The following is a 16,356-nucleotide window of genomic DNA, read 5'->3' on the forward strand; positions in this document are numbered from 1 at the left end:
ATATTTTTCAGCACTTTGCCGATTAACAAAATTAAAATATTGGGCTCACAGAAGCTTGGCCTGTTGTTGTTCTGTTTCTTTTTTTATAAGTTCTTGTTCTTTCCGAATTTTCTTCTCGCAGGTGGGTCTCGTTATCACCAAATTCAAGTCAAACGACGCGTTCCTCACGAGAGCACTTTGTGGAGCCGGCTATAACATCGTAAGTGTGACGCAACGGCTGCACTTGTACATTAAACAGGGTTAGTTAACCTGGAAAGGGCTCTGTTATCTCGCGAGCAAGCTGACACACGACGTTCGTATGCATTTTCGTTTGTAACCACAACCGCGCACCATTCGGGCTTTCTGTTGACAGCGAACTGGACATAGAAAGTCAGATGGGGTGTGTACGGGTTTGCGAAGATAATTCCTGCAATTTTCCGGCATTTGTCCTTGCTAAAAACAATTGAGGGAGAAAGCAGACTGCATCCTATACCTGCAGTAGCTACATATATGCAGTAATGTGCAAATATATCTTCAATATTTCTGCTGCTCACTAACGTTCACTGCAAATTTGAAGTGAGGATAAGGGCCGCCGCTAGGAGCGCCCATGACCGTCTTGGAAACTGTCATAAAAAAATAAGCAAATTCCGGGCAAATGTCGACAGAGTTGAGTGAATTTAACACATAAATGGAATGAAGATAGGGAGAAGATAAAGTATTTTTTTATCGATCCCAATAATATCCGCTACCTACAGGCTGGCAATGCAGGCAGTGAAATTAAAAATGCAGGCGTGGATAGAAAGTAATAACATACTGGGAGAACTGCGCAATGGTTTAAGAAGCGGTAGACGACTGGGTGATCGCATTTCCATACTAACCCAATGCATACAGATAGTCAGGGCGGATAACAGGCCGCTGCTTTTAGACCTCCTGGACATAAACGGTAACAGGAAACTTTCGTTGAACATACTCAAAGGTGAAGGTATCGGGAAAGAGGTAATTGAATCATTGAAGGAAATATATACCGAGATAATAAAGTAGAAGTTGTATGGGAAGGGTTAAGAGGCGCGACAACTGTTAATGCGCACAAAGTATTAAGCCATGGTTTTCCGCTTCTACTGCTGCTCTTCATAGTTTATATGAAAAATGGGGAAAGAAGTCTCCAAGCAAGACAAGGTCGATTTTGGCCTCTCATACGAACCAGGAAGAAGGGACGAAGAGCAGCGGCTGCCAGGTTTAATGTACGAGGACGATATTGAGCCATTAGCTGATAGCCAGGAAAGTTTACAGGAGCTAGCTAATACCTGTAAAGACGCAAGAGACAGTGGGCTTCGCTTTTAGCACAGTTAAGTCAGGTCTAAAGGTGTTTAACGATTCCACTGGTGAAATGCTTACAGTACAAGGAAGTGAGATACCAACTTTGGTGGGTTATAAATATCATGGGCTGTATAGGCAAAAGAAAGACAGGCATACATGAAAAAACCATGAACAGATTGTCAAGGCGAAGGGGCGAAGAGACGCAGTGATAGCCAAAATCAAGAGCATCGTAGGGGTACAATATATGTATGAAGTGGTGAGATATACTTGTAAATCAGTAATGGTACCAGGGCTTACCTTTGGAAACGCGGTTTTATGCTTAAGGGCAGTAGCTCAGTCGGGGTTATATAGTTAAATCAAAGAGCTATGGGAAGTTTAGCACTTGGGTCCACGGCAAAACTACAAACGGGGCAGTGCGAGGTGATGTGAGCTGGGCATCTTTTGAAGCATGAGAAGCTTAGAGCAAAATATTGTATGAAGAATATCTCAAGAGATTGGACGATAATAGGTGGGCGGATAAGGTATTTAAATACTTCTACCGAAAGGGCGTGGACTCGCAGTGACGGAAAAGCACATGAAAACTAACCAGTAAGTATGTAAGGAAACGGGAAGGAGGAATAAAAAACAGGAGTAAACGACAGGCGAAAAACACAGATGGTGAAAACTGGAATAATGCAATGGAAAAGAGGTCGACTGTAGACCGATATAGAAAGTGGAAAAGCCAAATTAATAAGGAAGCGTTCAAAGACAACTCAAAAGGAAGCAGCCTCCTCTTTGAAGCTAGATCGGTTGTCTTAGAACGCGAAGCTATAAACAGAATTTTAACCAGGATCATGAAACCTTTCCCATGTGTGGTAAATGCCCAGATGCAATTGAACATCGTATACTGAAATGTGCCAGTCTCCATCGATGCGGCAACAGTCGCTCTCCCTTACGGTTTAGAAGTACCAAACGGAACGTGAATGAATTCCCATTTGAACAAGAAAAGTTTGGACAATCGGTTGCTAACTTTAGCAGGGCGGATACGTAACATAAAGAATCAGAATTAAAAAAAAAAAAGGGAAATTAATGAAAAATATAACGAGACAGTGACTAAATTTGTTAAAGTGCAACTCCGGGGTTTTCTTTTTTATTTAACATTTTCGGTTCTCCATCACATTCCTTAAAATCCCCCCTCCCTGAATAAAAAGATACGTTCTTCAATGTACCAAGTAGAACTATTTTATAAAAGCAAAAACGAAGAAACCGAGACCGAAAGTAGGTATCGGTTAGCCTTTGACGTCGCGACATAAAGCTATGACCTAACGGGTACAGCTGCAAAAACACTCGTATTAGCTAAACTGGGATATTGTAAGTGACAGATTGGGTCACTGTTTTTCTGTAATGGCCGAAAGCAACTTCGAAATTTTGTTCGGTAGCAAAATTACATAGACAGTCGTGCATCCAGTTACGACACGCACCCAAGGTTCCTCGTAGAAATGTATCCGATTCGTGCCTCTAGTCGGGATTTTTATAAAATTATTTGCGTTGCGGCAAAACATCTGCAGCGCTGTGAAATGTAGTACAAGCCCCCCCCCCCCCTACACACACACACAAAAAAAAAAAAAAAGGACCCAGGAGAATGTACTGTGAAAGTTTCAACAATATACGGGGAGGCTGATAAAAAAAAAAAACAAAGAGTTTCGCTTCAAATTGAGGACATTTAAATTAAAACACAAAATGACAAGCTGGACATGGTGGTGATTGTCACCACCTCTATTCAAAAAGGGGCGCTCATAACTTTCATTCATCCGCCCAAGGATGCGGGGTCGAATCCCGGCCTCGGCGGCCGCTTTTCAGTGGAGGCGAAAAGCCAGGCGCCCGTGTGCTGTGCTATGTCAATGCACGTTAAAGAACCCCAGGTGGTCGAAATTTTCGGAGCCGTCCACTATGACGTCTCTCATAGTCTGAATCGATTTAGGACGTTAAACCCCGCAACCCAACCAAACCAACCATCCTTCCTCCATCCAGTCAGTGGACGAAAAAAAATTGGTGACATTATCATAGGGGTCAAATGGCGTCGAAGCCCTAGCGACGCTGCGCTCTGTGGCACATACCCGCAAAATTCACGAATGCCATTTCGGTTTTTGAGGCAAGAAAAGCCGAAGTTTTTGGCAAATGCTGGCGCCCCTTTTCGATGGAGGCAAATCGCAAGAGATGCCCATGTGCTCTGCCATGTCAGTGATCCTTGTTCATCAGGTGATCAAAAAGTTCCGGCTCCCACCACATAGCGATGTCGTTTAAAGCTGAACCACATTAAACAACATCGCGAACTGCGCTCGCGTTTCGAAGGCATCTTGAACGTGTCCGCAAGGCTCCGTCGAATCCTCAACCGAATTCCGTTAAAAACTTCGAGCAGCAGCGCAAGTTCGTCCATCCCTGTTCCAGCAACGTGGAGTGATTATGACAGGGGCTTGTTTAAAATTTGGGCGGAGGGAGGGTGTAAAGAAGAAGTGGCAGCAATGTTTAATAGTCATCAGGGTAAACATAAAAAGGCTACGTATTAATGCGTGCTATCCGAACAACGAGCGAGCATATGTAGGGAAATCAAGATTAATCTCAAGAAATATGCATCGGCTGCCGCACGCCAGACCTAACAGAGGCTATTTGCGCTACCACAACGATTAGTCAGCTTTAGAATATGGGGACTATGTTGGTTAGGGGCATAAGGGAATAGTGAATCTTCAGCGCATGCGTCAACACCTAGCCATACCCTCCGCCCCTTTAATCGCAGCATTCCGCGCGTGCGCATTGTATTCTTGGAATTCTCGTATCCCCCTTACCGATAGGGTCCCCCTATTCTAAAACTCTCTTTAACAGTCTATAAAGGCAAGCAAAAACATTTCGTTATTAACTGCAGTGGCACGTCTTCGACAGCCTCCTCGCGGACTAACCGTTCGTCAAGGATACAGTTATTCCGATTATGCCGAGCCAAGAAGCTTGGCTTTGCACCTATAATGACGATATTGCAACTAGTGCTGATGTTACTGTTGCTGGCAATATGCAGTCACTGAGTCTAATATATTTTATTTTCTTACTTCTATACAGGACAGCCTGCTCCACCTGTTTTTCAAGGTGAGCCCCTTGATTTTTGAGTGTGCTTTCTGTTGTTACCGCTTTCCTCAATGGTACCTTCGAGTAAAACATGCTACAGAGTTTCTCCTTACCCTGGCCCAGGACGACTTCATGGAGGAGCTGATGACGGCTGAGAAAAAATGCCTGGGGGATGCGCTATAGCCAGGGCTCAGCTAGCACGGCCGAACGTCCCTGCCACGCCGAGATGCGCATCCGGGACACTCCCAGAATCCAAACCACGTGCCATATTGTTTACAGGTTGTAACGATCGAAGCGTCAGGAATCGGAGGCGATCACAGAAGGGACCCTTCGTGGTGCCGATGAGATTTCTTTTTTTAGACCTCTTTGATAGCACCAGTTCCCCAAAAGGGACCCTTGAAATAAAATCCCGGAGCTCCGATCTGGCAAAAATTTGCAGCTGCGTGAACTATATATGTAAAATTGATGCGTTCAGATACTGCCCAAAGCTGTTCGAAACGCAGGTGTGAGGAAGAGAGAAAAGTCTATAGATGACAGCCAAGCTGGTGGGTGACGCCACAATTTTGCGGTCTCCACACATGCTGCTGTTGAATTTCCTGCACAGATTTTCATTCGTGTCATTTAACCGGCGGGATTAAAACCGTCTCTGACTTGACCGTAAAGAAAGTGCACCAGGAGTCAGTCACTTTCAAGCGACTAGGGCTTGATCATTGTTTCTTCCACCATTGTGTTCTTCGTGCTGCTCCTGCTGCCATTAACAAAAAAAAAAAATTAAAGAAAAAACATGTTATTTACGATAGCTATTTCCTTCGAGGTAAGTGTCAAACCGCGCCACCATGTGTGTTAAGGGCGTGAAATTCCGATACGTATACTGAACACGTCAAGTAAATACATATTTGCGGAATCTCGTGCTTTTCTTGGCGCCATTAGTGAAAAAGACTTGTCTAACCTGAACAACGGCCTATTAAAAAGTCGGCGGGAGCTGGAGGCCGCTGCTTCGCGCTCACGATTCCTACGCTATCAAGACACTCGTCGTCCCCCTCTAACTTCAGTCTTGATTCACCTCGGATCGGCCTTTTTCACGGCCTGAAAAAACTTGGTCTCATCTACGCCGACATCAAACCTCTAGCTGTATAGGGTGCGACGAGAGTCCTCCGCATCAGCCTCAGAACTGCGGAACGGCAGCGTCTGCGAACTCCCACGCACATTTTTTTTTTTTTTTCGTTCGATTTATTTTGCCTCTCCGGCCGTTCGTACGCACTGATTATACTGCATACACATTTGTGGTCATTTCACCCATATCTAGCGATCGTTTGAATTTAAGGTGTTCTTTTATAAATAACCAGTTCGTACTATACAAGAACGCAGGAAGTTACCCCGACAGACGTGCCGCGAGTCTGGCTGTCACGAACGCCGACGGTCGGGTAAAAGTAGCATGTTTATCCTCACGAAATCGTACAACGGCGGAAGAGACGGCCATAATCCTCGCCATCTTGTACATTTCATTCAGCTCCCATGGACAAACCCTTGAAAATTTGCACTGTTATCACTGACTCACAGGCTTCATGCCGAGCGTTCTCATCCGGCCTGCTATCTCCCAAGCACACAAGATCAGTGCAAAGAAATGCCACACGCACTTCTGCTCATTCGAATCCTTTAGGCACCGGACCATGGGTCATGGATCCCTTCCTGGCAACGAGCGCGCCCACGTGCTCGCCCGCAAACTAGCCAGCCAGGCGCCAGGAGAAGATGTAGAAGATCACCAGTCTACGAGCTGATGCTGAAACAAAAAAGCAAGTTGCTCGGAGACCACCGCCTACCATTCAACCATCAACCCCCACAGAACAACTCCGTACGCACTCACCCTCGAATACTACAGACAACAACGTAGAAGCTAATCCCTTTCCAGAACAGATGCCACTGTCGGGCGACAGCTTCAAACACGCTCCCGAACCTCTACCACAAACACCTTTTCTTTCCCTCGCATTGCCGCTCTAGATGTCACTCATGCGGCAGCTCCAAACCGACCATATATATAGAGATAGAGATATATATTTTAATGGCGCGGTTCGCGGCGACCGCGGTTCGGGTGTCAACTGCCAGAAGATTAAGCCGCTCGTTGGGGCGAACTTGAAGGACGGCATCTGGACCCAGAGATTCAAATGCTTGCCTCATTGCCAGCGGATTAAAGCGAGTAATACGATATCCGGTATCTACTGGTTTTATGATTACTGTGAGGTTGCACTTGTGCGCTTTAGAAGCGTTAGTTGCGTCGACACTGAAATTCGACCGCCTCGAGCTGCGGCGACGCTTCGATGGCACTTGAATAAATTTGGCTCTTGAGCAGACTTCGCCGCAGCATCTATACAGGTAATGGCAGACGAAGTATCTGAGCTATCAGGAAAATCACCCTGACCTGTAGGCATCAGCCGATCCCAGCTTGCGGTGGAAGGACCAGATGCGTGTTGTAGATGAGCATCAGAGGGTGAGAGTCCTGAAGTACCTGGTGATGACAGGTGACCGCATGATACACAGGTTGGGATGACGGGTGATGACTGCAGAGCTGGCACAGTCTGCTGAGGTAGGCCTGACGCGATGCCAGAAGAACACTCAGGTGATGATCCAGGGTGCGGCACCGGTGGAGCCGCACCCGCCGCTGATAACATGTCAGGATCTTGCAATATAGGCTATTTGGGATATATATATCGAGTATTAAATGATAAATCAAACAGATTTCGCAGAGACGAGCAGGCAGCCTGACAGCTCCCTGACTTCTTCGTCTTCTTGCCATATATATATATATATATATATATATATATATATATATATATATATATATATATATATATATATATATATATACATATATATATAACTACCATTCCGTATGGGCGTGTCCGAAACCGCATGGCTGCCCATCTGTCCAGCCCACTTTTCCCCCTTCGGAAGCTTATCTGTTCAGCTGAGACCTGCGAGACCAGCAACGGCTGAGGGATAGCAGCGGCTGCCGGCATCCTGGATTGAGGAAGCCGCCCGAAGAGCAATCGACCATCTCCTCACCATTTCCGAAATGTTGGGTTGCCTTGGATTCCCTGGCCTTATCCGCCCTCGTGGGACGCTACTCTTCATTTTAAAAATCAATCTGCACTATGACAACGTTAGAAAAATTATTCATATACACTTCTTTCTCTGGATAAATATCTCACTACCACGCAGCTACGCATCATTCGATGCATACACCTACTAACAGATAGCAAAGGACTTAAGGCAAAATAGTCAGACGCCTATAACACATCGACAGCCTGCTGGACGAGCAAGCAATCCTCATCCTCCGCACCAAGTCATTCTAGCCAGATCCTGATGGTATAGGAGGGAGTGGGAAAGAAACCCGATTACAGTGCAACTGGGCAGGATAATAGGAAAGGTTGGCATAATGAGCAGGGCAGTTGGAACATGAAGGATCGCGGTGGAATTTGTAAATATTTAGCCGTGCAGGTGTGGTGAGTGTATTCAGCTGTATCTGTCGAAGGACGCAAGCTTCCCGTACAAAAAGACTAGATCTTGTGGTCTTGTGGAATCGCCACCGCTTCAGCCGTGTGAGCTAAGCTCGTCTTAACCGAGCCACTTCTTAGATTTTGTTCATCTGACACTACCGCAACCATAACATGCCTGCCCTCGTACTCTATCGACTCCTTCCTCGGGGATGACAACAACACGAGGCTTGTTGCTTGCATGGCTCATTTTCAGCAGTTGATTTCGCTCTGAAATCCACCAATCAGATGACTCGAGGTCATTTGAGATAGCGACACTTCAATAACGACACAAACTCGGAATACGGGCTATGCTTTCTGGCAGTCCCGTAGTGGCAACACACCGTAGCGACACTTTCGATAACGACGCAAACAGAATACGACGTCAATAACTGACATCTATAATTAAAAATGATTAAAAAAAAACGAAAAAGACACTTGCGTCGGCCGGGAATCGAACCCGGGCCACCCGCGTGGCAGGCGAGTACATCTATAATTAAAAATGAATAAAAAAAAAAAAAACGAAAAAGACACTTGCGTCGGCCGGGAATCGAACCCGGGCCACCCGCGTGGCAGGCGAGTATTCTACCACTGAACCACCGACGCTGGCCTCTCTCTCTCCTGAACAACAACCAACAGCGAACTGGCGTTAACATTTTGGCTACAAAAAAATTGAACTCTTTTAAACAGTGTCAAGAACTTTCTTTTTTTCTTTTCACGAGCATGAACAGCGATGATTATCTCGACGTTATAGATACTTGCAATCAAGGCACATAAAGCGTGTTGTACAATCAGAGACGCGCTGTAGATTGCTTCTCAATGAAGCGGCACACGAGTTAGCCCAAGCTATCTACAGGGTGTTGCACAATTAGACCCGCGCTGTAGAATGCTTCTCCCAGCTAAACCGCGGAATCCTTGCAGTTCAGATTTCGCACAGAAATCGCATTTTGTCGCTAGTATTTTTTAATACTAAATTTGTTTGTGGTACTTGCCTGATTCGATCAGAAGAAGTAAAATATTCCCATCGCCTGCGGCGGCGGCGACGCCAGACGAACCGCTGCCCCAGTGATGGGACTGGTGGCGCCACCTCATGCTGCTAACAACAACTCTGTAGCAGGAAAAGAGGGGGCGAGCGTTTCTGGCAGAAGGTTTGAGTTGTTGTAAGCAGCATGAGGTGGCGCCACCAGTCCCATCACTGGGGCAGCGGTTCGTCTGGCGTCGCCGCCGCCGCAGGCGATGGGAATATTTTACTTCTTCTGATCGAATCAGGCAAGTACCACAAACAAATTTAGTATTAAAAAATACTAGCGACAAAATGCGATTTCTGTGCGAAATCTGAACTGCAAGGATTCCGCGGTTTAGCTGGGAGAAGCATTCTACAGCGCGGGTCTAATTGTGCAACACCCTGTACTTCAGGGTAAAGGCCCCAATATAGTCCGACGTTTTCGACGCGACTGGCAGAGGCGGCGACGTCGGCCACGGTACGTCAGCTACGACGGGCGCATCAAAAAAACTGCCGCTTCTACAGTCCGGCGCGGCTGGCGTGCACGGCGCCGCGGCGCGCATGCGCACGAGACGCCCTCGAGGTCTGGTACGTTTTCGGTGTGCATTTTCGAGCAGACGACAGGGCACCTGCAGGGAGGAACTGGCTGCCTATCGAGGCACTAATCACTGTTGTGATCAAGGCAATGATGCGATGTGTTTACTGCGAATGTTCAAATGGCACAGAGCATTTACAGCCAGCCGTGGAGACGTCCAGCCCAGCAACGGCCTGCCCGCGTCGAGACGGATAGGGACGGAACGATGATTGTGTACGTGCGTGGTTTACTGAAAACTAATCATAAATTAAGATGTACGATTACACAAGAGTTAGAGATTAAACAGTAATGAGGATCCCTTTCTCGGTCGGCCGCAGTTCCTGTAGAATTCCATCAATTTCGCGAATTCCGTGGTTGCTGAGCTGCTGACGTTCCGTGTGGCCAAATCGAGTACGGCCTTCGATTCCGGCGTGTACCGGTCACAACTCTATGCGAAGCCACCTCCGCAGTTTCTGGTATTCTTCCACTGAATGTACTGCAGATACGTGAAACACCACCATCGGTACACCTTCTAGAGCACTGCATTAAAACGGGTATGGCACACGCACTGCGGCGAAGAACTCACAGCTGTGTCCGGCCATATTGCTGACAGATTGTATCCCAGGCATTTTTTTTTTCCCCTATGAACGACCTTGTAGTCACTCCGCTTGGTATCATAGGCGCAGGGCTGCCCTCGAATGTCTTCTAGCAGCTTTTCCGCAACAGTGTCTGAAACGCGCGCGCGGTCGCTGCCTACATAGCAAGACGCCATCTTCGCTGCGCGCGAGGATTGCTGGGATGCGTGGCCGGCGAGATTCTATTTACGCGTCGGCGACGTTGGCCCGCGTCAGCTCGCGTTCGCTACGTCCATCACGCCGTGAAGTTGGACTATAGACCTCGGTTTTTCGCAGACGTAACGTCGCGGAGGTCGGCGTGCGCGCGCGCGCGCGTTACGTCGGACTATTGGGGACCGCCGGATTGCCAGAACCTAGATAAACGCGCGCAAACATATTGTGAAATCGTTGAGAGTTATAGATTAAACATAATACTGCCACCACCGGATAAGACACTAATATAGAGGCGACCGCATGGCGGCGACTGCACGCTGGAAATTTCGTCAACCCAGTATATTGGCCTTTCACATACTACCAGGGGGAAAGGAAAATGATCTTTGTAAAGCATGTGCGGAGAGGGGTACTCTCGACCACATTATATGGGAATGCGTTGACTACCCTGGAGTCGAGGAAAATATCAATAGCAGAGAGAGCTGGGGAGCCCTGCTGCGGAGCGAAGACCCCGCTCTAACAAGCCGGAGGTGGAGATCCTGGCTGATCCTGGCCCTGATGGGGCTGGGACTAAAACCCTGGCTAGGTTTTAGTCCCAGCCAGGGGTTTTAGTTTTAGGACTAGAACCGCTGCTTGTGCCGGTGGGCTAGCCTGCCACCGAATTTTATCTGTTGTAGGCCGTCATTGCACCCGCCACTGCTTCGGTGGTGGACGATGGCTGTTGTTGCGGCGCAAGTCTTTCTCCCCCTCTTCTTTTTCTTTCTTCTCTATTTTCTCTTCTGTCCGCACGAGGCAGCAGAGTTGGCTCAGCTACGGAGCCAGTAGCAGGCCCGTGCATTTTCTTTTTTTTTTCTTCCTACAACCACAACAACAGCAACAAGCCGTCCGCCTGGGGGCCGAGACCGCGAAGATACAAAATCTCTTAGTTAGCCTTTAAGCCGCGTTCAGACTACGTGCGTACCCGTCGTAAGTATCGTATTTATCGCAGTGCGCATAGCGGCTGGAACTCAGCTTGGCGCCGGTAGTGCCGGTTAGCAAGCGGCTGATAACGGAAGTCGGGGCCCTTCAAGCTCAAAATGAGCTTATCATATCGTCTGTGTGCTCAACCTGCGTAGACGAACGAATTATAGAAGAATATGGGTTTGTCAAATCTTCGATAGCGCATGCCTGTCCGGCGTCCGCATGGTCCCAGGGAGGTCTTGCAAGCCAGCTTCCGTCCTCGCACTTCACCATACTCTTTTTGCAAACGTCTGATGCCGCCACCCCGTAACACTCGGTCAAAGGAGCAAAGCAGCATTTTTTTTTTTTCAACAATCCCCCTCGCACACAGTTCCGGCGTTCGGTCCGCCTGCATCTCTGCTTGCGATTTTGCCAGTGCCTCGGAGCGATCTTGGAGACGGGCCGGGGCGGTTAATCAAAGGTCGTACTACTGCCTCCAAACAATCAGCCGGGGCGCGCGGCAGACACGGAAACGTCCGCGAAGCCTCGTCCCCCCCCTCAGAGCTGGCTGTTTCCGTTTTAACGCGATAGCGTTAAGGGCCCCGTGTCGCAGAGAAGTTGGTGTCGTCGTCGGCGGCCGCCGTCCCGCGTCGTCCGGCGGTCCGGCGTTGGCCGCGAGCGAAAAATCCCAGAAGCATTAATAAATAAAAACGAGTAGGAAACATCGCTGACCTGAGGAACCGAACGTGGGCCTCCAGGGTGCGAGACGAGCACGCTAACCACTCCGCCACGCCAGCTAGATGGTTTGAAATGGACAAAGGCGCGTCTATTGATCGCGGTGTTGTCTCAGAAATGTCCCTTAGAGAAGTGTATTGTGGCGTGTAATAATAATTGTGAGCATGTAAATTACAGAACACGCAGTTAAGCGAGTGGCAAATTACTTTTCCGCTGTACTTCCTCTTCGCTTGGCGTGCACGTAGCGCCATCATGCGTGTGGCGCACAGAAGAAGATAGACAGGGCATGACAGAGCATGACCTCCGAGATCATCGCGCCGGCTCGGATCGGCAACGATGTTGCCGACGAACTACGACTACAACTTGAGGCCCGCGCGTTTCGGCAAGGTGGCTGGCAGCGCTTCTACGTCCCGGAATGATTAATAAATAAAAATGAGTATAGCAAAAAGCGCGACAAGCAAATCAGTAGACGGTGCGAACGGGGCGCGATAACGCTATCGCGTTCCATTCTTAAAGGCGAAGCTTAAGCGTCCTCCAATTTTTCTATTTTACAGTGAGCTTCTTTCAAACTTCGATGAGTCCGCGCCAACTCCGTTTTGCGGCCCGACCGCAACGTCACCCCGCATCGGCCTTCGCAGCAGGCCAACTGTACCCTCGTGCACTTGTCAGCGGAGCCGATGGGCTGCGAGAATGCACTGAGATGAAGCGCCTCCTCCATAACCTCACTTTTCTAAACTAGAGGAAGCATTTAGAGAGCTTGTTCGAACATGAAAAAAGTGATTGAAAAACCACTTACAGCTTTGACTCCACGCACAGGCAATTTGCAGCCAGGAATTAGCACTTCTCTCTGCGCGATTTCAGCTACTGCTGCCGAACTTTTTTATGAGAGGCTGATAATTCCACAGCGAAGAAGATTCCGCACTGCACATGATCAAGCTGCGAACAGGCACAATCACTGACACAACACCAATAACACCGGCGAGCCGACACACTGCAGCAGAGCAAGAGCGTTGGATGATGTCGCCTACTAGCTGATTTGAGCAGTTGGCGCTTGGCGCGCGAAATCTGAGAGGACCGGAAGCCCCGTGACCGGAAAAGAAAAATCGAAACGGCTGTGCGCATTGTAGGAAAACGTAGCGCAAAGAAGACAAGGACAAAAAAAAAAAAAGAAAGAAACACACACGAGCGCTTTTTTTTTTGTCCTTGTCTTCTTTGCGCTACGTTTTCCTAAAATGCGAATGCACCAACTCGCATTCTTGTGCTGTGCGCATTGATCGCGCATAACAGACGTACCTGTGCTAGTCTCCGACATTAACCATCTTACGCCCAATGCGACAGCAGTCTGAACAGACACTTTACGTTTTTGCACTTACGGGGCCTCTATTTTGGGTGGACAATAAAAGTTGCCATCCATCCATCCATCCATCCATCCATCCATCCATCCATCCATCCATCCATCCATCCATCCATCCATCCATCCATCCATCCATCCATCCATCCATCCATCCATCCATCCATCCATCCATCCATCCATCCATCCATCCATCCATGGAATCCTCGCACCGTGGAATCTTCGCAGTTCAAATTTGGCACAGAAATAGCATTTTATCGTTAGTATTTTTTTAATATCAAATTTGTATGGGGTACTTGCCTGATCTAATCAAAATAAGTCGGATATTCTTACCGTATGCGGCGGCGGCGGCGAAGCAAAAGAAACCATTATTACCCCAACGACAACACCGGTAGCGCTTGGGTAGCGCTATATAGTGCCTAGAATATACTTAGGCACTGTAGTAGCGCTATCTTGTGCAATAACTCTAGGCACTATAGCAACAACCTTGCGTTGCTTGCGTCGCCTCTTGTTTTGTTGTGACAGAGTGTTGCTTGAGGCAGAGCCCCTTCCCCTCTAGGCCTCGGGTCATCCTCATAAATAAAGGTTTTTTTGAAGTGACAGAGTTGGGGGAAACAGCACAAGATGTCTCCTCTAATGTTAACGTTAAAGCGATGTGTGTGTGTTTTTTTTTTTTTTTTTTGCTTCGTCGCCGCCGTTTGTAGTAAGAACATCCGACTTCTTTTGATTGAATCAGGCAAGTACCCCTAACAAATTTGATATTAAAAAATACTGACGACAAAATGCCATTTATGTGCGAAATTTGAACTGCGAGGATTCCGCAGTTTAGCTGGGAGAAGCATTCTGCATCTCGCCTCTAATTGTGCAACGCGCTGTATGATTAGACATGATGACATGATATTAGTAGTGGCTAGGCAACGCGCGCCGACGCTACCTAATTAGGGACCCTACCTAAACTTTTGCACGGCCGCTCAACGGAAGCGTCTCCATTGAGCAGCCGTGACTTGTGTATGCCTGTGTTTGGGTGTTGGTGAATGATTAAACTAATATCTGTGCATGCGTCCTTTGTGTGTGTAACGAAAGGTTTTTTTTTGTTGTTGTTGTTGTTGTTGTTTTCACTAAGGCTGTACATTTTCGGATTCAAAAAGCATGACTACTAACTTGTCACCATCATCATCATAGCCATTCGGTGGTCAACTTACCCCTCCACCAGGTTCCTTCTTGATTCAGCCAATTCAGCCTTATTTATGCATACATCCATCCATTTATCGTGTTCACGTCGTCTCCTCTGATTCGCTGAATCAGCTCTGGAGGACTGTTTTGAATTGAGACGCGCTGTTTGCAGCAGTTACTGCGGTTGCTGTTTGGGCTCTCCCTCTATCCGAATAAACTGCCCCTGACAAGTAAGTTTGAGCTGTATGATTGCTGAAAACTTGTAAACTGGTATGCATAACATAATGGCAAAATACAGAAGTTCAGTTCATTTCCCCAAGAAATCGGTTAGCTTCATGCCGCACGCGCCTGCAGCAGTTTTCTTAACACGGGAGTCATGAAAAAGTTTAATTTCTTACTCCTCGAGGCGATCTGCTCAATATAACTCACAATATCAGGGCACACCTCTCTCGCTGTCACTTCCGAGCTACAATTTTTTCAGTCCATTGAGGCTATCTTCTGGTTAATGTGTCATCTGTGCAGCAAGTTTGAAAAAGCATGTTTGCCGACTATCGCTGGCTCCCAAAATTTACACGCGGTAATGTATTGAGGACATAGCATATCAGTCACTAACGTAACAGTAACGAACGAGTAATGCGAATGTCCTGCCCTACCGAGTCTCCTGATTGTTTGCTAGAAACGTTTTCACGTGTATATACATCATTAAAAGGGTGATGGTGGACTAGGTAGAGGGGCGGGGTGTGAAGCATGCGCGTGGTATCCAAATCACTCGAATTTCGTTATACTCGTTGCCTGCAGAACTGTGCTTTCCTGTTGAATTAAGGTATATTTCCATAACTCAACTGCACGTGATTAAACAGGACACGCATTACCTAAGAGCTAAAACAACAACATCAAAAAGCTTCACTAGCACGGCCACTTTAAATCTGACAGCGAAACTAAAGCAGTTTTAACATATATAATAGATATTCAAGGTTCAAGACGTATCATAGGACAGGAAATGGGAAGAAGGAAAAAAAGCCAAGTACTTACCCCGTCCAAAAAGGATGTGTGCCGTGTTCTGCAGTATCTGCCGACTGCAATTTATGCATGACAGGATTGTAATTTTACAAATTTATACCTTTCAATTTACAAAGCCGGGAAAATGTTTTATTACTGGCTTGCAGCCATAGGCGTGCACAGGTTTCTTCAATAGGAGGAGGCCAAAACACCAGCACTCTAAATCTAAGATGAAGGTTTCCTGCTAACGCAGTTCTGAAATATGTTGATCATTTCAACTTTTCTTGTCCTGCCACTTAAAAGCAAAATTCTGCATGATTCTGACATAAGTTGTGTTGTGTCGGTCAGAGTAGCCATGAGGTAGTGGGGCCAAGAGTCAGTTGTCAAGAGTCCATGACGAAAGAGCTGAAAGAGATGTTTTTTCGGCGAATGTTGTATATATATATATGTGCTTGGTTCACGCGGTCATGTAAGCCTATAGCCAAGTACAGACACACACAGTACGAGTACAATCTACAAAACAAAAATAGAACTGTACGAAACTGAAACAGGTAAAACAGTACATACACTATAACAACATGGCTAAGGATTGACAGCTGGTTGACAAAGCAACCTGTTGCGCAATGAAAGCTAACAAAAGCCCCACCGAAGCCGGTAATCACTCACTTTCGACCTTCAAGATGGCAAGCTTTGAAAACATTTACTTGTATTGGCAGCTAGTGACAGGGACTACTGAAAAGCCTTTAAGGACTTTGTAAAGTAATGCTTCTAGCCAGTTTTCCTGCAACCACTCTGTATCCACTGATTACAGCCACCAAGCTGCTTGTGCTGTGTGCTGACCTGCGATTTCCACAAATGGAATTTAGCCCGCAAGCTGT

At 47.2% G+C, this 16,356-nt stretch overlaps 2 protein-coding genes and 1 non-coding gene across 5 annotated transcripts in view; 2 read left to right on the plus strand and 1 right to left on the minus strand.

The window, feature by feature from the left end:
• Positions 1–5,464, plus strand: part of LOC146197568 (uncharacterized) — a 15,214-nt gene extending 9,750 nt beyond the window's left edge. Inside the window, exons 3-5 of one of the 2 annotated variants that reach the window (XM_084596494.1) lie at positions 122–199; positions 4,384–4,410; positions 4,513–5,464. In XM_084596494.1, coding sequence (XP_084452620.1) covers positions 122–199; positions 4,384–4,410; positions 4,513–4,572 — 165 coding nt within the window. In that variant the 3' untranslated portion in view covers positions 4,573–5,464. Of the gene's footprint in view, positions 1–121; positions 200–4,383; positions 4,411–4,489 lie in introns of both variants that reach the window. The other variant, XM_084596493.1, reaches the window with a different exon arrangement.
• A 2,990-nt stretch (positions 5,465–8,454) lies between these two features.
• On the minus strand, positions 8,455–8,525 carry TRNAG-GCC (transfer RNA glycine (anticodon GCC)). Its single transcript has one exon. It is a non-coding gene; the product is annotated as a tRNA-Gly (tRNA).
• A 6,049-nt stretch (positions 8,526–14,574) lies between these two features.
• LOC146197570 (uncharacterized) overlaps positions 14,575–16,356 on the plus strand; it is a 31,955-nt gene continuing 30,173 nt past the window's right edge. The window contains exon 1 of one of the 2 annotated variants that reach the window (XM_084599475.1): positions 14,575–14,709. The gene's annotated coding sequence lies outside the window, so the exon portion shown is untranslated. The remainder of the gene's footprint in view (positions 14,710–16,356) is intronic. The other variant, XM_084599476.1, reaches the window with a different exon arrangement.

This window comes from Amblyomma maculatum, chromosome 3, assembly GCF_055883805.1.
Source record: "Amblyomma maculatum isolate TAMU_Amacu chromosome 3, ASM5588380v1, whole genome shotgun sequence".
Lineage (NCBI taxonomy): Eukaryota > Metazoa > Arthropoda > Arachnida > Ixodida > Ixodidae > Amblyomma > Amblyomma maculatum.